At 37.5% G+C, this 20982-nt stretch overlaps 1 protein-coding gene and 1 long non-coding RNA gene across 7 annotated transcripts in view; one reads left to right on the top strand and one right to left on the bottom strand.

Annotated features, from left to right (window-relative positions):
- The window catches only part of LOC149588831 (uncharacterized), a 38014-nt gene extending 17273 nt beyond the window's left edge, over nt 1–20741 (top strand). For 4 of the 6 annotated variants that reach the window (XM_089862228.1, XM_089862227.1, XM_089862229.1 and 1 more), the window contains 5 exons: nt 9816–9947; nt 10040–10170; nt 10328–10416; nt 10628–11362; nt 17214–20740. In XM_089862228.1, the coding sequence (XP_089718354.1) occupies nt 9816–9947; nt 10040–10170; nt 10328–10416; nt 10628–11362; nt 17214–18070 (1944 nt within the window). In that variant the 3' untranslated portion in view covers nt 18071–20740. Of the gene's footprint in view, nt 1–5275; nt 5598–5762; nt 6095–8691; nt 8869–9234; nt 9317–9384; nt 9490–9815; nt 9948–10039; nt 10171–10327; nt 10417–10627; nt 11363–17213 lie in introns of those variants that run through there. The other 2 variants (XM_089862231.1, XM_089862226.1) reach the window with 2 other exon arrangements.
- Nucleotides 2607–3393, bottom strand: LOC149588832 (uncharacterized). The gene is made up of 2 exons (XR_016379823.1): nt 3277–3393; nt 2607–3203 (listed from the first exon to the last, which is right to left on the bottom strand). It is a non-coding gene; the product is annotated as an uncharacterized LOC149588832 (long non-coding RNA).
- Nucleotides 20742–20982: the final 241 nt, after the last annotated feature.

Below are 20982 nucleotides of genomic sequence, written 5' to 3'. Positions count from 1 at the left end.
AGAAAGCGGGCAAGAGGGGTACCCTTCACTTTAAACGTCAATATTAGCAAAGTTTCGAAAGATAATAGGAACGATAGGGTACGATAGTTCTATATTTTCTTTGTCTATACTTGAGTTCTCACACCACCATGTTTGGTCCTCGTCCATCCCACATGAACAACAGTCTGGTACTTTTCTGGCTCCCAAACACCACCATCTTCTGTTCTTTGTCAATCCCACATTGACACCAGTTCGAACTTACACTGGCTTCCAAACACCACCATCCACTGGTCTTCCGTCTATTCCACATAGACACCAATCTGTATCATTGGCTTCTACTCCATTATCATCGTTTGGTTTTAGGATATACGCGGCGATCAGCTAGGGTTACGTGAAACGTCTAGCCTCCATAAGGTGGGATCGACCACCAGAGGTTTCGCAATTGCGCTTTTTCCTTACTATTATAAGGGAAACGATTTCCATATATTATATACCAAAATTTTAAAAGAATCGGGTAAGAGGGGTATGCTTCAATTTAAACGTCAATATTAGCAAAGTTTGAGAAGACAATAGGTATAACTTTATTTTAACAACCAAAATGGGAAGCTCCTCTCAGAAACATAATAATTTCTTTTCTCTGTATATGAAATGAAAATATGGATAATATTGCGCTCCTTCTTTAATGGTATGAATCCTTGCCTGTCTAATAATATTTTACGTAGGAGTAATACGTTTTTAGCGAAGTCTAGAGAGGATAAACATAAGCGGGATTGTTTCGGAAAACATAATACTGCTTCCACTAATGGGTTTATACTCCTTGTTACTGTTGTATAGAGTAATCATGATAAAAGCTTAAAAAATGTTTTATTCTTAATAAGAATATAAAACATTTATTTTGTATCAAAAAATATTTTTTGGTGCTAAGGTTGCTTTAGAAAAATCCAAACGGTTAGCCATTGGTAAAAAGACATGTGTAAGCTATTTGCAGAGATGATAATTGTTTTACATGTTTTAAATAAGACTGAAGCTTCCACTATTGTGTTTTTGCTCCTTGTTTGTTTGACTAAAAACCATCTAGGTGTAGATAACAGCCAGACTAAAAATTTCAAAAATATATATTTTAAATCTAATCAGATACGCCCACCTAGTTGAAAATAGACCTTTTAAATTTGCGGGAGCCATTCTTGAGAATTTTTCTTTGCTTGTTGGGTGTCAATTTATCTACCAGTAAATATTTGTGTTTGGAAGTCGAATATTAAGTCAAACTAAGTGGTTGTAAAGAGCCAGCAGGTTTTTGTCGCTTCTTTTTGTGAGTATTTGATTTTTGTATGTAAAATGGAGGAAGATAATGTTGAGAGTAAGGATGAAATGCGGAAGCGTAAAGCGCGGGAAAGGATGAGGGTAAAAAGGCGACGTTTTCATTGGATACTTAAGGTTATATAATCTTCTCGACACGGAGAGGTAATATTTTGGTTTTCCCAACTCGTATTTTTTAGTAAAATAGCTTAAAAAGGATTCTAATTAACCTTGAAACATTAGCAATTTTTTCTTGCTTTTATCTAACTCTATTTATAAAATCGAATTCCGAATCGAAACCACAGATATTAATATCAATTTTATAGTGAAAAACGTGATCTATCTAACGATTAAAGGTTTGTTATCGTGGGATTATTTTAGCTCTTGCTAAAGCTTATTCCCCGATGGTATTGTATTAAGCAACACCTAAAATTGGCATCAACTTAAGTTGATTAGTCCGAATTGGTGTGTATATAGGTTCGTATCTTTCATCCACGTATTCCTACAATGTTCATACCATTTTTATCGTAATCCTCAATATTCAATCCACAAATAGAGCCCTTTTAAAAGGAATTTAAGCCGCCCAAAAATTAGCCAGAAAATTTTAAAGAAAATATAGAATCGTTCACATTTACCAGTACCAACCCTAGTTTAATAAATATTATTCTGTAATTTAATTAAGATAAAGTTCTGTGGGTTAAGTTTAAAATGAACCTAATGAGTAAGTTACTGTAGTTTATTACTAGATTGATTTTATTCATAATAGGAATGCTATTTTATGAACAATGAAAAAAAAAACCCGAAATTCTAAATTAGCTGGGGTCATCTTATAATAAATATAATAATACTAATTCTTGTCACTAGAGGGCGGTAAAAAGTTATATGACTGGGTCATCTTGTTATCTCTCAGACTCAACGGATGTCACGAAAAGGTAATGTCCAGGATGTCTGTGTGTGTTGTGTCTGTCTGTCCGTTGTTACTTTTCTTCTTGAGTAAAAATCCACACAATGTATGGTGCTACTCGAAAGAAGGCAATGGGGGAACAAACATAATTGTCTAACGGGAATTCCAGTTACAGGGCAGATGACGTATTCAGGGTTGGAAGTAAGGTGGATTTTGTTAGTGGTCCTCGGGACCAGTGACCCCTCATGTTGGAATTACTAAACTGGTCCTTAGGGCCAGTGATACTTGCATTAAATATTTTTTACTGGTCCCATTATAAATTTAATTTTCAAATTGGTGTGAATTAAGAGCACGTAAAGGCATAAAAGTAAAGAAGGTGAAAATTATAATTGATTTTGAATTCTTTACTGTAGGAAAAAGTACGATATCAAAATCAAAAACAGTTAACTTTTATTTCTTATCACAATTTTACAACTAGTTGCCACTATAGCCAATCAACATGTCTAATGATATTTCAAGTTCTTCATCCTTTTCTGAACTATCCTTATTGCGTTTTACATCCTTTCGGTGACTATAACTTCTCTCGCTATCAGTCAGCCAGAGTACGAGAGCTCCATTAGGATCAAAATCCTGTAACGTGACTAGTACCATACACTACTGAATTATACGACTACTGGCAACTAGTACTGACTATGGTCTTGGCTGTGAACTACAAGAACTCATTCTAGAATAGACGCTAGTCAAGATCATTAGTCAATAGACTACAAAACTATAGTAGGGAAGTTTTAGCCAAAGAGTACTAACTACATAGGAGTAGAATTGGTAGAAAATGTGTTGAGCTAGAAAAATTCTAAGAAGGAACCCCGAATTTAGAAACTGGTCCCACCGTCTATTTTTTCCAAAAACGACCATGTGAAAACGACAATTAATAAACTGGTTTCATACTTGTAAACCTGTCTTATTTCCAACTTTCTGACGTAGACGAGTATGACAGGCTAATTGACAGCCAGGCTGAGAAATAAGGCTGGACAAATTGCAAATGGCAATATATAAATGATTAAAGAAAAAAAAATAACAGGATATAAAATAAAATGTACCGATATCTTAGAGGGACCATCTGATGATTACAGTCGTCTCTAATCATTTATTGCTGTCTCAAATAAAACTCACGGACCAACCTAGTAGGTGAGTCTTTAAGAGGCCGTAGACAATTATGACGGCACTGCTTCTGCGAACAATTTGATCTATAGATTGTGAATGTGATTTCGTGTCGTCTGCTCAAGATTGACGAGTCGAATCATGAGCGCTGGATCTCTAAAGGGACTGGTAAACGGAATAGATTTTTCTCTATAGCACGTTTGCTTTGTAAAAAAATAAATAAAAAAAAACGGGTACGGCCAAGGTCGTTTAAATTTCTTTTCAATAGGTTTATTCAGAATCACAAAAGACCGAATGGCCTTGAGTGTTCCCAAATTCACAACCCCCATCCCTTCCCCCGACGCTATGCTAGAGAGGACTCGGTTTGTACAGTGGAAGGCGGGCGTTTTCCGGTCCCTTTAGAGATCCAGCGTTCATGGTCGAATGGACCAGAGTTGGGCACTCCTCCTTAGATAGATTTTTTTCCTATCAAACTATCATAGATGGCGAAACTATCAATTCTTCTGGCTATATTTTAGAGTGGAACTCCTTCTTAGATAGATTTTTTTCCTCTCAAACTATCATAGATGGCGGAACTATCAACTCTTCTGACTATATTTTAGACTGACATTGCTGGTTAGATAGATATTTTTCCTCTCAAACTATCATAGATAGCGAAACTATCAACTCTTCTGACTATATTTTAGACTGACACTGCTGGTTAGATAGATATTTTTCCTCTCAAACTATCATATTTGGCGAAACTATCAATTCTTCTAGCTATATTTTAGACGGGCATTATTTGTTAGATAGATTTTTTCCCTCTCAACAAATCATAGATGGTGAAACTATCAAATCTTCCTTCAATATGTTAGATTGGCTCTCATTGTTAGATAGATTTTTTGCCTATCAAATCAAATTGAAATCTTTAGGAACGACTAAATTAATCGATTATTTAATTTCCGGACTTTAAATTTGATTGTTTTCGATCAAACTGATTTGGGCTCTACCTACTTTTACTCTGTTTAATCGATTCCTGATATTTCCTGATTTTGTAGAATTTCTAATATTTTCATATATTCATATAATTTCCATAATCTCATTTCTCAAGTTTGACTTTTAACTGTCTATAGTTCAAAAGCTACTATCCAAACTTTTTCAAATTATTCGCCCTTGATTTAATCTAAACCATCTACTATAAACGGTTAACTAATAATAATTGAAGGCAAAAATTGCAATTAAAACTGTGGGTAATAAAAATCAGAAAATCTACACTTTAATTTATCTAATTCTACGTTTGGATGATTTCGTGGAATCGTTCTTCCTCCTCGAGTAGTCGTTCACATCAGTGACAGCACGGAGCTTCTATATACAAGAAGCTCCGTCTTCACAGTTTGAACTGTTGAACCATCGTTTATTTTATTTTTATTTATTTGTTTGAGAGGGTTATAACGACCACCAAGTACAGAATCTTCTTATAGAATAAACCTACACTTGCTAACGTTCAAATATATTAAAAACTTCGATATCATTCAAAAAACGACTTATCTTTCCAGAAATTTTCATAACTATCAAAATTGCCTATCAAAGATTAGCACATAATTTTTTAAAATGAAATCAGAAAACAGATGTCGCCAAATAAACTCACTCAAAGAATCAATTTATTTCTCAAGGAATAATGCCTATCATTTTTTATGATTTCTAAAAGATGGGGTTAGTAGCCAGATCACGTTGAGAATCGATATTTTTCTCTAGAAGATTTCAACGAATCAATGAATCATATCAACTTCGAGTGCACTTTCTAAGCTATCAAACTCAATCGATCATTATAATTCAAATTTTTCTCGAAAATAACTATCAAAATTGATACTTTGATAGGGGCAGATTTAGTTTTCTATCGTATCAAGTGGTAAAACTATCAAATGATATGATAGTGCCCATCTATGGAATGGACAACATGCAGTTCCCTCTTTTACAGTGACGGTTCCTCCCTACTGTAAAATAGAAACGTTCATATTATCCCTGACTGGTAGGAATTTATATAAAAACTATAGGAAACGCTAAATCTTTGTTTATGGCTATAATTTTATTATTATCAAAATGTTACGTATATTATATACTTTTGTAAAATAGTGGGGCTCATTCCGTTTTTAAAGTCGTTTTCCATAGTGGGAAAATGATTAGTAGGATAGTTGTATAATTTGTATTCCCCCTACGAGAAAAGCAAAACCTATAATGGAGAAAATAGTATGGAACGCTACATCGTGCCAACTAATCGTTGGTAAATATTCCCCCGTTTTTGTTCTGATCAACATAATAAATTGCCGCCTTTTCCAAAATATTGCAATTTTACCGTATTTCTGCCGGGAAAAGAGGCGCATACTTAGCCCTTCGTGAATAAACATGCAAAATGAATGGGGTAGCAATATATTGGCTTTTTAATTAGGGGTCCTTAGTGTCGTACTTGAGAGGCCAGTACAGAATGAACATGCAAATTTAAACCGAAGGGAGGTTTCTTATATTACTTTTGGTTCGATTAATGACGATTAAAATAATTAATATCAATTATATTTAATTATGTAAAGAAAAACCTCTTAATTGCGTCTCGACTCGGAAAGGTTTATTTTGGTTTCCCAACTTGTTACTACTATCCTACTAAAAACATATGCTCACTATCGATGGCGGCATCGTCGTATAAATATTCACAGCGAGCTCACCTCGGCTCGGGCTCAAAATTGAAACAATTTTTCCTTGGAGCTCAATGTGAGCTCAAGCTAAGTAAAGTTATTTTTTATAAATGAGCTCGGCTCGGGTTCATTCGCCTAATTTGACAGGTTCTGCTCGAAGCCTCGAGCTCAACCTCGCTCTAATATCTTTCGCGGGCTCTCCTGGAGCATGAACGAAATAGTGAACAATCCAGGACTTAACAACCGACCTTTGCACGTACAAACCAAGACATCCACTTGTTGTAACAAGAACGGGGTGGAAAGATAGGCGGAGGGGATGGAAGTTTGAGAGAGAAAAATAAATTGGGGACAAATTAAGCTGTAATTTCCGGTTTTGCTAACGCCATCTGCGAGTGAACAAATGAAGAATAATATTTGAAGTTTTAGAATCTAATGGCGTTTCAATTTTCTTGAAATTATTGGAATTTGGTCGTTATTTAAGTAAATTAGTTAAGAATAAGCACTGTGTATTTCCAAACTGTATCAGTGATAGCTGGTATTTACAGCTTACCTCATTTCTCCCTGTTTACATAAACCGCATTCTCTATTTCGTGTATGCCACCAAAGATAGCTACCCTCTCACGTGACCTTTAATTTTGTCCCTAAAACGACATAGTTCCGCTGGCGCGAATTGGTCTCAACAGGGGGAACTAGTAGTCGCTTGTTACACATAGAGGATGGGTTTTTACCTCTCCGTGTGACGTAGTCCAGGAGAGGTTCTGTAACGGCCGTGTCTGTCTGTGTGTCTGTCTCTCCGTTGTTACGCCCACGTGACCGCGTTCGCAGTTTGCGTATCGGAGCAAACGTGTTCCCAATTTCCGGACCGCATTGACAGTTCACAGAAATTTGGAAAATTGTATATCTTTCCGTTGGCTACTCTATACTTGCGTTCTCACACCACCATGTTTGGTCTTCGTCCATCCCACATGAACACCAGTCTGGTACTTTTCTGGCTTCCAACACCACCATCTTCTGTTCTTTGTCAATCCCACATTGACACCCGTCTCTACTTACACTGGCTTCTAACACCACCATACACTGGTCTTCCGTCTATTCCACATAGACACCAATCTGTATCATTGGCTTCTACTCCATTATCATCGTTTGGTTTTAGGATATACGCGGCGATCAGCTAGGGTTACGAGAGACGTCTAGCCTCCATAAGGTGGGATCGACCACCAGAGGTTTCGCAATTGCGCTTTTTCCTTACTATTATAATGGAAACGATTCGTATATATACCCCAAAATTTGAAGAAAGCGGGCAAGAGGGGTACCCTTCACTTTAAACGTCAATATTAGCAATGTTTGAGATTATAATAGGTATAACTTTATTTTAAACGATTTAACTATTATTAATGTTAATTATTGAAGATTAAAATAAATAAAAATAATTATATTTATTTAAATATTAAAGATAAACCTCTCGTGCAAAGAGAGAGATTATCATTGCCTCCTATATCTACCAAGGCCCGTGCATGCGATATATTTCCTTCATTGCCTCCTATATCTATCAAGGCCCGTGCATTGCGATATATTTTTCATAACAACAACAAAAATGGGAAGCTCCTCTCAGAAACATAATAATTTCTTTTCTCTGTATATGAAATGAAAATATGGATAATATTGCGCTCCTTCTTTAATGGTATGAATCCTTGCCTGTCTATTAATATTTTACGTAGGAGTAATACGTTTTTAGCGAAGTCTAGAGAGGATAAACATAAGCGAGATTGTTTCGGAAAAAAAATACTGCTTCCACTAATGGGTTTATACTCCCTGTTACTGTTGTATAGAGTGATCATGATAAAAGCTTAATAAATGTTTTATTCTTAATAAGAATATAAAACATTTATTTTGTATCAAAAAATATTTTTTGGTGCTAAGATTGCTTTAAAAAAATCCAAACGGTTAGGCAATGGTAAAAAAGACAAATGATATTTTTAAAATCTAATGAGATATCTCCCAACTAGTTGAAAATTGCCCTTTTTTATCCGCGGGAGCCATTCTTAATGAGAATTTCGATGCTAGTAGGTTGTCAATTAAACTACCGGTATATTATTGTTGTTGGAAATTGGATATTGAGTCAAATTAAGTGGTTGTAAAGAGCCAGCAGGTTTTTGCCACTTCTTTTTGTGAGTATTTGATTTTTATATGTAAAATGAAGGAAGATAATGTTGAGAGTAAAGAAGAAATGCGGAAGCGCAAAGTGCGGGAAAGGATGAGGGCAAAAAGGTCGACGTTTTCATTGGATACTTAAGTTTATATAATCTTCTCGACACGGAGAGGTAATATTTTGGTTTTCCCAACTTGTTTCATTAAAGGCATGTCCTGGATTGTTCACTATTTCGTTCATGCCTGGAGCTCTTGCTCAGTCAATTTAGCAAGTTCAAGCTTGAGCTATGTCTTAATAAATTTAGCAAGCTCAAGTGAGCTTGAACTTGAGCTTGCTTTCATAATGATCGGGCTCGTAGTTTTGAATTCACCTCGCTGGAGCTCAAGAAAGTCATAAAATTTGTAACAGGGCTCAGAGCAAGCTCTCGTTAATTTTACCGTTGAACCTTCAGGCTCACTTTGTGACGTATCGTGAGCCCGGGCTCAGCCTCGGAAATGTTTTTCATTGCTATGATTGCGGTCAACTAATAATAAATAAAGGTTATCTTAAAGGGGCTGACCGACCCCCTCTCCTTTTTTACCCACCCGCTATGCTAAGCTCTATGAGGAAGATCGTCGTTTGTCCCACGGTCCGAACTGCCCCTTTAACAGGGAAACTGTGCCAAGTATGATGGATTTAGTGAAAGACTGTCGTGTTATGGTCGAACGTTTAAGCTGGTAAGTGATGAATATAATACAACTTTAATGTAAATAAGGCGTGTAACGGATCCAAACCTATCGAAACTACTATGCCTTGAAAAGGAGTGGATCATTTTTGCTATTTCAAAAACTAAAAGTACTAGCACAATAAATAATTTATAAGTGCTAGTTGTAGTTGTATTCATAAAATGCGCTTGAGGAATTCAATAGCCTTGAACAAAATTACACTATTAGTTGTGATGGTTGTGACAACTTATTTGCACTGGTTAAGCTTTGCCATATTTCTTTAAGCTTTATAGCGAAAGTTACAATGTTTGGGGAATCCTTTTATGATATTCTTTCGTTTTTGATACACCTTCAGTTTGAATAAACATTTTACTTTAGGAAAGATTTACAATTTCACAGCCTCCCTTTACTAAGTTCCGAAATGAGTTTAGTAAATCTTCAAAGGGTGGCGATTAAAGAGGTATTTCCGAAATTATTGAAATATTCCCTGTTTGAGGCAAATAGATAAATACGGGAACATTGTTTTAGGAAATGAAAGATGAGGAAAATCGTAACTACGATCACTTAAGCAAAGATGATCTGATCAATGAACTAAAAGCCAAAGATGATCGAATTTGGAAACTGGAAGCCGAGGTATTTTTCAAAGCATAGAGGGTACCTTTTTAGAATTGTGAAATTAAGCTCAAAAATAAGAAACCCTTTTAGGATCCATTACCCATTTTTATTATGTCCCTTAAAGTAGAAGGGTGGGTGAAATAATTAAGATTATTGGTGACAATACCTATCAGGATTGTCTCTCATCTCAGGGTATATTGGTAACATGTCCCTCTTTATTAACAAAGAAACCCAACGAGGACCTTTGTTGCTGATCCCCCTTCTTCCCTTTAAAATACGTTCGGCCAAAGAAAGTCCCGAGAATATTAACTCGAGGGTTGTAATGGAATCTTTTTTTTGTTTAGTGTAATGTTTCAATTTCAAACATGGAAAAAGAGAGAGAGAAAAAAACATTATTGATAAATAAGCAATTACACGAAATTGAAAGACTTAATTGGGTCATTAAAAAGTTGGAAAGGAGAATCAAAGGTCTGATGGTATGGAATACATTCTTTATTTTCAAGGTCTTTAGAAAAGAGAATCAGGTTAAGAATGCGAGTTTAATTATTGTTAATTAATTGAAAAATAGGAGAAAAGTGGAATACATCAATTAGCTAATGATGTGAAAACTGAACCCTTTGAAAATGATTCTGGAATTAATGGTCAGGAATTAACCCTTTCAATTGTGACGCAGCATCAACCAGAAGAGGAAATTCAAAGGTATTTAAAGGGCGACTTGGGTATTTTGGATGTTTAGTCGATAATGGCAAAACTGATGTCGCTAAAAGCGTCCGTAGACCGTTTATATTACACTAAACATGGCAATCTCTCGTAGATTTTATTTATATTGAAAACGGAACTGTTTTTATTTGAATAGTTTGCTAAGTACAGCTGCTGAGATAATCAACGACATTTCCCAAAATCTACTTGACACGGAGGCCAATAAACTCAAGAAGTCTGGTAATGGTACGTAAATTTCGATTGCTTCACTGACGTTAATTATGCTTCTAATTGACGCGGCTTATTGCTGGTAAGGGACATGGTCTGTGTAATGTATTGTTTAAAAGGCTTACTAATTGCCAAAGACTACATGTGGCAATGTAGTAACGCTTACCCAACCTGATGTAGTTCTCACTTAATAAGACACTTATTAATTTTAATGTTTTTCATTAAATAGGGTCACTGCGAAATGCCGAAGCTGTCAATGTCCAAGGCATGCTGGGCAAAGAAGATATTATTCCAAAATCACCATCTGTTTCTGAGCCTCAATGCGTTGCGGAGGTTGGCGATACAAACACCGAAACTAAAATTACCTTGAAAAAGGCTGAAAAAATGGGGCTAATAAGGCGAATTACGAATGTAAGTGTCGCTAGACTGAAAAACAGTGACAGTTTGCCTCTTTGCGCGCCTTCACCTGACCTCGAGGTGAAAAATGAAGTCGTAATGTCTCCTAACTCAAAGGTGGAAAGCGATTTGCCACGGGAACCTCTCGAGAACAATATTAACATTAATGATTCTTATCGTAAATTGCAAAGTGTCTCAACAAAGGATATTAAAACTCGGTCGCTGAAATTTCGTGTTCCGGAATTGAATGTTGAAGTCGAAAAACATTTGGATCTTTCTCTTGAGGCAGATGTCGAAAGCGATTCTCTAGAAAACGATCTTGATGATAACCAATCCGGAATCAGTTTGACAGATGCAAAGAAAACTGAAAATAGACAAAATCTAACTGAGAAACTATCCTTGCCAAATCGGGAGTTTGCTGATTCGGTGTCATTGAGTGTGCCAGTGTGTGTGCCTAAACTAGAACTATCAGAATTGACCTCTGTTTCGATGGAAATCGATGAACCCGAAGTTCCGATTGAAGCTGAAAAGAATAGTTCGGAAAATGTCGCTCCAAAAAATTCCGAAGGTAATACCGCGTCGTCCTGTTTGGAAATTACAAGCAATTTTTTCCCGCATAGTGTATTCCAATTAACTGCTCTAAGATCGCTCTGGATTTGCTCTAGGCGACTTAAAACCCGATTCATTTCCGGAGCTGCGTTAACGATGGTCTTTCCCCTCCTAATCGTCAATGCTAATTTAGCGAGGCAACTCTTTTGTACAGATCAGTACCGATGGGATCTTGGGTCCATTTCTCGTCAATTGGGAAACGGAAACCCGAACTGATCTAGCGCCTTAGAGCTGTAAATGGAATGCGCTTGTAACCGATTTGCTTAAAAAGCTGAGGTTTACAGAGCAAGAAATAATGAGACAAAATTAGGTGGCAAAATTCTATCTCGTTTATTATACCAGATCCTGGTTAGGTTAGTTTTATACATCAAAAATATAAATTTATGGGGTTAGTTAAATTTAGTAATAATTTATGAAAATGCTATTTACAATGTGATACTTAAATTGGGAAGCGCCAGTAGGGAATGTCCGTACTAAAATAACATAACACTTACAGTGATAAGTAAGAGCCATGTGAACTGTGTCTTTTGGTCTTGAAACGGTACGCGACTAGTGTGAGAGCGCGGGAATTCACTATAATACCATAAACCGTTAGAGGGTCGGAAGGGGCGACCGTCTATTACTGCCGACGACAGATCTTAGCCACACTGCTCCCAAGGCTGTTCAGGCTTTATATACTTTTCCCTTATCTCTAGTTCGGCCTATCTAGACCAGGGGGCGCGCAAGTAGTGCAATAGAGCTCCCTCTGGCTAGAGACTCCATCTTATTAGGGTGGATATAGGCAGGGATAAGGGAGTCAGATGGATTGGAAATGATGATGGGCGACCTGCGGCACCATATCTCTCCCAGTGTACCTCGCGCACGCCCCTACCATTCCGTAGGCGATTGCTAAGTGCTGCCGCGTAGCGCCATTTTATTTGAATGAGAACTAGCTTCTATTTTTGAGATAGAGGGAGCGTCCTTTACAATTTCGTCCGGCACGACCCTACCTAACCGCTGGGAATGATGGGAGGACTATGGTGCCGTAGGTGGGGGTACAAAGGCAACGCTCAAGGTATGGGGGTTTCCACTCCATTACTCTCTCCTTCAAGATATAGGCTTAGGGTTAAGTTAACATAATTTGGTGCCTGAATGGGTAAGTCATGTTATGATGTTGTTTGTGAAGGCCCAAATGTAGCGTGTCCGCTACATCGACGTGGGTGCACCAAATTAGGGAAAATCTTGGGCATTTGAAGTGTGTCGTCAAACGTTTCGCAAGGCTTGTGGGAGGCGCATTGAGTTAAACTATTCCCCCTTAGCAACATTTGATGTTCTATCTTCCCGGCTTAAGGGGGCGCGTATTATCTCGGCCCCCGGTTGCAAAATTGCTTAATAGTCAGGAATAGCCTATAAAGGTGTCTGCGATTTTTATCCGAAAGTATCGTTCGACGAGCTCTGTTTCCATCTTTGCTAATCTTTCATTGAGGACGTTGTTATTAAAGACCTTTTATTATGAAATGCGCTTGAATGTTGTTGTATTTAGCAAGGTGTGGGTATATAATCACACTGCGCTAATGGATTGTATGTGTGTGTGAGTTAACCCCGGGTACACGAAAAACAAGCGTGGATAGAAAGCGATTAAGGCAAGATCCGCTACCACGTTGGAGCTTGTAATGTGAAAGAATATGCGAAAGGAAATACATTAGCGCTATGGTATGAGTTAAAGGCAATTTTCCGACTTCGGATGGACGTAAAACAAGTTTGTCTGGACCTATAGTTAAGAAAAGATCCTCTTTAGGCTCTTCAAAGTATAGGGAAAGAAATAAGATCGGCATCGTCAAAGTATTCACCCGGTTAGATTGCGGCAACCCTTAAGTTTACCTTTCTTTTGACGGAACGCCGTATCGAAACGGATTAAAATACTTTCTCTTTACTCCGGTTTTTGGGGTTAGCGAAGGAGGATGGGTAATACGGGGAAGGTAGCTAGAATGAGAGATTCATTTTCACACGGAAAGGACACTATGTGTAAAGGCTTGGTTGCTGCTATTTATTTATAGTTGTCGTTGAAAACATCTCCTGACCCTTCAATGTATGTATATTTATATTTAGTTGTTTTAGGTTTTTATCTGCGTTGTGAAAGACATACAGGCTGTTACGTCTTAATACTGAAGAGTTGGTATATGGGGGAATAACTTAACTCTAGACTTGTTAACTCATGCAAGTATATACAGATATATAAAAAAATAGATCAGTTAAAACACTATCTTGATATCTAATCTTATTTTTTGGTCTACTGGTCTATTTTTTAATCTAAGTCTCAACACAGGCTTTACGATTATGAATTGTGAGTGTGTATGTTTGTGGATTGTCTGGCGAAAAAACCTTTTTATCTAGATGTGGTAAGAACTTAATGTACACCAAACGTTGGGCCATCTCGAATATTAAGTTAGCGATTTAGAAAACATGAATACTGTACTACATTCGCACATACGAAACTAACACGCCCTTCCCACCTCAACCACACCTAGCTAATACGTAAATGTTTTTTACGTGACTTGTTACCTCTCCGAGTGACGTAGTCACGGAGAGGTTCTAATTTTGACGTGTGTGTCTGTGTGTCTGTCTGTCTGTCTGTCTGTCTGTGTGTGTGTCTGTTGTTACACCCACGTGACCGCGTTCGCAGTTTCCAAATCGGAGCAAACGTGTTCGCCATTTCCGAACTGCATTCACAGTCACGGAAATAGCTCCTCTAATTCTCACACCACCATCTTCTGGTCTTTGTCCATCCCACACGGACACCAGTCAGTACTTACAGGCTTCTAATCACCATCATCTTCTGGTCATTGTCCATCCCACATGGAAACCAGTCTGTACACACTGGCTTCTATCACCACCATCTTCTGGTCTTTATTTTTGTCCATCCCACATGGACACCAGTCTGTACACCTGGCTTCTAACACCACCATCTTCTGGTCTTTGTTTTTGTCCATCCCACATGGACACCAGTCTGTACACCTGGCTTCATCTCCATCGTCATCGTTTGGTTTAAGACATTCGCGGCGATCAGCTAGGGTTACGAGAAACGTCTAGCCGCTCCCTAGGGTAGGATCGTCTACCAAAGGTTTTCGCATTTGCGGTTGTTCTTGCTTTTAACTGTAGTTCGACACCCTTATATACTACCTATTTAAGTAAGGCGAAGCAACTGGCGTATGCTTCATTTCAAACGCCAATATTAGTCAAGTCTCTCAAGAATGTTTAATTGTTCTTTTTAAAAAGGATGTAACGCTGAATAAGGTGAATAACTAACGAAGAAAATATATTATAATAATTATATTTATTTTAGTATTCAAGGTTATCATGTTTCTCTAAACAAAATTAATACGGAAAGGGTAAAACAGCAGTCTATGTGTTTGTCTGTGTGTGTCCGTCCGTTGTTACACTAGTACACCGCGTTAGCAGTTCGCCTTGTGTTGATGTGGAAAGAAATCCTACAAAACCTTAATATTTGGTTTTCTCACAATGTATAAATTAATATATGGAAATATTTTTCGTAATTTCGATGCCTTTAGTAGTTTTGTAGCTTTAAAGCTCTGTTTCATTTTGTTATCCCAAGAATATATTTTATAATTATTGATTGAAATGGATGTTTATTTATTACTTAAGCTATACTACATCTGTTTATAGCATAATCCTTTCATTATTGATAACAAGAAGAACGATACTATGTCGGTCAAATGAACTTTTATTTGTCAATAGGCCTAGTGAACCCAAAAGTAAACGCTTGGGTTTGGTTCTCGTTTCTGTAATGCAGAGACATTAACGGTTCAGAGTGGGCCGAAAGTTAAATACACTTTTAAAATAATCAGGCTTAGATTTTATAATTGAATAATCCATCAAGGTGAAAATCTAGGCCGCGTTCAGCAGAGCTCAGCGCTATTAGCAGTGTCGAACAGAAGGGGATTTTGTTTTTGGAGTTTAACGTCACGGTGCTCAGCGCGGTCACCAAAGAAAATAGTCGGGTTCTTGGATAACGTGAAACCAAAGAAGATACACGCCCCAGGGACCCTATTCTGTAATTTTCTCGATCCCGACCGTAAACCTTACGGTTCCGGTAAAGTTTCCAGTTTTCCGTTTTTCGCATAACGGTCAACTGAAAAATCCAGAAAAATGCTATTCTATAACTTTTCCGTTAAGTAAATACTTTTTTCCCGTTGATTTTTCAATTCCCGGTAAAATTTCACCGTAGCGTTTTCGTTAGGCTTAAGTAGAATTATTGACAGATAGTTCACTTGGTTTTTCTTTAATTGTTTATAAATTGTCAACTTAATTCACTTTCATTTATCGCGAAAAACATTACCTTTTTTCTTCTTCAGCAAAGTGAAGAATTCCCAATTTCATAAATCGGTAGGTCATTTTAAATATCGCTCTCGAAACTTAATTGAAATTATGACCAAAAATAAATACATTTGTAACAATTAAGTATATATCAGTTTAGTAGCGTTTTTGAAATAGGCTTAACAACTCGTTTTTAATCCGTAAAGTCCCAAACGGGTGCCTTCGAGCTCACGAAAAGTTAACGTTTACCGTTACCGTTAAGTTTTCGTCCAAAAAGTTACAGAATAGACTTTTTCTCAAAACGGTTTTAGCCGACCGTAATCTTTACGGTTCACGAAAACTTTACGGCCAAAAACGCTTACAGAATAGGGTCCCAGGAATGGAAACTGTAGCTTCCTCTAGTGTAAATTTTTGTCTCTCCCCTCCTAGTACGCTCCAAAGGCAGACCGAGGTATTTCCGGCTACATTGAAATTGCATAGACCGGAAGGTCCTTGATCAACCCAACCCCGAGACATACCTTCCATTCCCGGAGCGTATATTTTCTTTGGTCAAACTCATAGTTCTCAGCTTGGCTGTAAAAACACGGCGGTATTATTACAAATAGCTCTTGCTGATTCTGATGGGACTATACCTATTTAATTGGCGTGAAACCAGTTGATCACGCGAGAATTTTAAGAGACAAGTTAGTCTTTTTAATTTTAATTATAAAAGTTGTTCTTCTCTATCTCTATAAATATGTTATCATACAATTTTTGTTAAGCCTTGGTACCTTGCACGCTTTATTGCGCTAGCGTAATTTTTAAAACACCGATGACCGGAGAAAAGCGTTCAGCAAAGCTATGACGACAGAGCTCGCCGGTTAACGTTTTCCAAAATCCGCTGTCTTTTTTGGTGAGCTCTGCTGAACGCAGCCCAGATCAGTGAAAGGTCTGATCGTAATCGGATTATAGCTTCGTGTTTTCATGCGTTATATGGTGCGCATTTACTTTCAGTGCGTGTAGCCACAAATAAGCTTTGGTGTTATGTAACGTTAACAGTCATGTTTACAAACTAAGAAAATCGTTGAGGTGAAACGAGAGGATAGTGTTTACACGGCAACCCTGTTGTGAATCTGGCTTTGAACATAGAGGGTATACAGTTGAGGAGTAGAAAATTGGGCCTTTACAAACACGTAAAGGTAGTATCCCTGCAAAGTTTTATCTCTTCATTTCCCGTTTTCCCCCATTGGATGATTTTAATGTGTACAAGTATATCCTTATTGGATGTAAAATGTCGTCTGATTTACAGTATGTTCGCTATGCTTTTTGTATACCTCTTTAATATTTCATAAAATTAACTTCAGTATTTGTTCATAAAAAAAGAAACATTTCCATATTGGGTAAATAGGTTTGTAAGTAGGCTCGGAGAGGTAATATTTTGGTTTTCCCAACTTGTTTTGATACAAAATTGGAAAGGATATATGGCGTTTTTATTTTTCTTTTATATGTTTTTGTAGGAAAGATCAAGAAGAAACGTTCCATTCGATTCAAACATTCTACTGAATTTAAAAGAGATCTACGTCACTTTATAAAGGGTAACAAAGGAAAACGCTCCAAATGTGGTCAGTGTGACTTTGCCAGCACGAACAAGAGTCATTTTATAAGACATAAACGCATTCACAGTGGCGAAAAACCATTCAAATGTGATCAGTGTAACTACGCATGTACGCGTAAGGGTCATTTGATCACTCATCAACGTATTCACAGTGGTGAAAAACCCTTCAAATGTGATCAGTGTGAATACGCAAGTATGCGTAAGGGTGATTTTATCAGACATCAGCGCATTCACAGTGGCGAAAAACCCTTCAAATGTGATCAGTGTGAACATGCAAGTGCGTGGAAGAGTGAATTGATCACACATCAAAGCATTCACAGTGGTAAAAAACCCTTCAAATGTGATCAGTGTGAATACGCAAGTGCGCGTAAGAGTGATTTGATCACACATCAACGCATTCACAGTGGTGAAAAATCATTCAAATGTGATCAGTGTGAATATGCAAGTGTGCGGAAGAATGCTTTGATCACACATCAACGCATTCACAGTGGTGAAAAACCATTCAAATGTGATCAGTGTGAATATGCAAGTGCGTGGAAGAGCGATTTGATCACACATCAAAGCATTCACAGTCGTAAAAAACCCTTCAAATGTGATCAGTGTGAATACGCAAGTACGCGTAAGAGTGATTTTATCAGACATCAGCGCATTCACAGTGGCGAAAAACCTTTCAAATGTGATCAGTGTGAATATGCCTGCAGGCATAAGGTTAATTTAATCGCGCATCAACGCATTCACAGTGGTGAAAAACCTTTCTAATGTGATCAGTGTGAATATGCAAGTGCGTGGAAGAACGTTTTGATCGCACATCAATGCAATCACAAAGGCGAAAAACCCTTCAAATGTGATCAGTGTGAATATGCAAGTGCGCGGAAGAATGTTTTAATCATACATCAAATATGGAATCCATATCGCGTTGCTGATATAAATTTATTAAATAAAATACAGGCCAGGGCCTCAAAAATCCCCCTTCATCTTCGTAAATTACCACGTGGGGCGCGATTATCTGCTCTAAATTGGTCGCCTCTCGCATCCCGACGTACTTACCTAGATCTAGTTAGCTTATTTCGTATTCTTTCCCGTGACGATAAAATTTTTTTTAGGTATCCTCCTCCAGCAAATCACAATACCCGAGGGCATAGGCGTAAACTTTTCCTACCCTCATCCTGTAAAGACCCCATGAAGCACTCCTTTTTTCGGCGGGTTATTCCCATCTGGAACTCTCTCCCCTCTGATCTGGTTTTGCCCCCCCCCCTTACCTGCTTTTAAACTAGGACTAAGAAAATTCCTCAAAATTTAGTATTTAGTCCCTCACCCTCCTCCCTTCATGTCCACCTACTATTACCTGGAGCTGTAAGGTTTATTGTAAACCCTAGCTCGTCATCCCACACGGAGCAAAAAAAAAAAAAATGTCTCAAATAAAACTCACGGACCAATTTAGTAGGTGAGTCTTTAAGAAGCCGTAGCAAATTATGATGGCACTCCTTCTGCGAATAATTTGATCTATAGAGTGTGAATGTGATGTCGTCTGCTGAAGATTGTCCAGTCGAATGGACATGCAGTTCCTTTTTCACAGTGACGGTTCCTCCTTACTGGAAAATAGAAACGTTCATATTATCCCTGACTGGTAAGAATTTATATAAAACTGATAGGAAACGCTAAATCTTTGTTTATGGCTATAATTTTATTATTATCGAAATGTTACGTATATTATATACTTTTGTAAAATGGTGGGGCTCATTCCTTTTTTAAAGCCGTTAAAGTAGGGACAAAGTACGCTACCTATGTCACATTATTAAGGGGGAAGTCTAGCGATTTGAAGTACGCAGATACGCCACTAGAGGCAGCACTATACATTTTTGTTTTGCCTAATCGAAAATATAGATGGCTCTGAAAATCGTCTCTTGAGAGGGGGGGTTTGGGTGGAGGCGAACGGTAGACTGTCAGGTGCGAAAAAATCATGCCTAAATAAACTTCATTGGGACAGTCTAAGCTGCTAGTGCAGGCGAAACTATATCTAAAACTGTCGAACCCTTCCTAGAAAAAGCAGGGAAGGTTAATCCCTAACAGGATAAAGAAAATGGGGGTGGGGGGGGTTTGAGAGATAGTTGGTATCTATAGAGGTCCGCGCACTAAGCAAGCCGTGTCGGTTAATTCCCGAAAAGAATTTTTTGCCACTGGAGGAGAGTACATTACTTTCAAAGAGATAAGAGTGAGAGTCTAGGTTGAGACTTCAGTGAATCTTACTGATGGGATGAACTACAGAGCATGAAGGATGTTACAGCGGGGGTTCTACATTCTTACCAGGGTTGGAAATAAGGTGAATTTTGTAAGTGGTCCTCGGGACCAGCGACCCCTCATGTTGGAATTATTAAACTGGTCCTAATTAACACTATTCATACCAATAAAATTATGTTAAAAGTTTGGTATCTAAACATTCTTACCTTTCGGATAATCAATTTTTCCTAATTTGTTTAAAACGGTTCTTTCGTGATAGAGGCTTCCTGCATAGAGGACGAATACTTTTTTCCTACCCATAATTGCTAATTTTTCAAATTCCCGTTTTCAAAATTTTTAATATTACAATAAGTAACTATTGTCTAAAAATTACATGATCATTATTACAACTAAAAAGAAACTTATTGGCGTTGCAATACTTAGAACACTATAGTGAGAGCCTAATTAAAATTATGGCTGTAACACATGAGATATCCTATCATTCCCAGAGCCCAAGTGGCCCCAAACCATATATGAATAGCTACAAAATTTGCCCACCTTCGAGAAAGGATACACAAGAAAAGCCTATTCAAAAAAAAATCTTCCCTCATACCCCCTCCCACCATTCAATAGAAGGACTGTGTAGAGAAAGATAATATGACGGTAAAATTTGGGGAGCATGGGGTTATACAGGCGTGGACGAATGATTGACAGGAAGGCTTAGAACTCGCCCAGGGTTGAGATGAGGTTTATAGCAAAAGCCAACTCATACATAGTGGCGCCATCTTTAGAAAACCTGAAAAGCTGGCTTCGGATTACAAATTTCGCATTTAATTTAAATCTATTTAAGCTAGAGTCACGAAAGCAAATCATTCGCTACAAAGCCTCGGTACGGACCGCTGACAATTGGAATTTTGCAATTCGAGTGTTTAGAACTGGAGATTCCAGTTCAGGGAGTTCTCTATTTTAAATTAAAATTAACGACTACAAATTATACTTAAAAAATTCTCAAAACTATATCAATCGCTACAATAGACATTAAATTTATTTTTAAAACAAACCGCGATGTTCTATCTTATTTAGTTATCTTGTATTTAGTTCAAGAAAATTTGCCTTTATTTCTTCAAAACACTAGACTTCCCCCTTAAACCAAGCGAAGTGAAATAGTTGTTAAATATTTATTTTTTTCCATATTTAGCACCACGTTCATGGTGTGAAACCAACCTGTTAGTACACCATTTAAAGTCCCTGTTTACCCAATTAAAGACCCTTTTTCACCACTTTAAGACCCTATTTACCCCGTTTTAAGGTCCTATTGACCCATTTCAGGTTAATTTTACTATGGTAATTAACCGCTTGCCTGCATAGAGACTATAAACCCCAAGGAGTGGCAGGTCCCCCGCTCTACAAGCGCAAATAATGATATTGCTCTTAAGTTGGTACATGAGAGCTTC

Source organism: Phalangium opilio, unplaced genomic scaffold, assembly GCF_054372755.1.
Source record: "Phalangium opilio isolate 3A_F unplaced genomic scaffold, DU_Popi_V2 ptg000537l_1, whole genome shotgun sequence".
Taxonomy (NCBI): domain Eukaryota; kingdom Metazoa; phylum Arthropoda; class Arachnida; order Opiliones; family Phalangiidae; genus Phalangium; species Phalangium opilio.
This window is presented reverse-complemented; position numbering and strand designations above follow the sequence as displayed.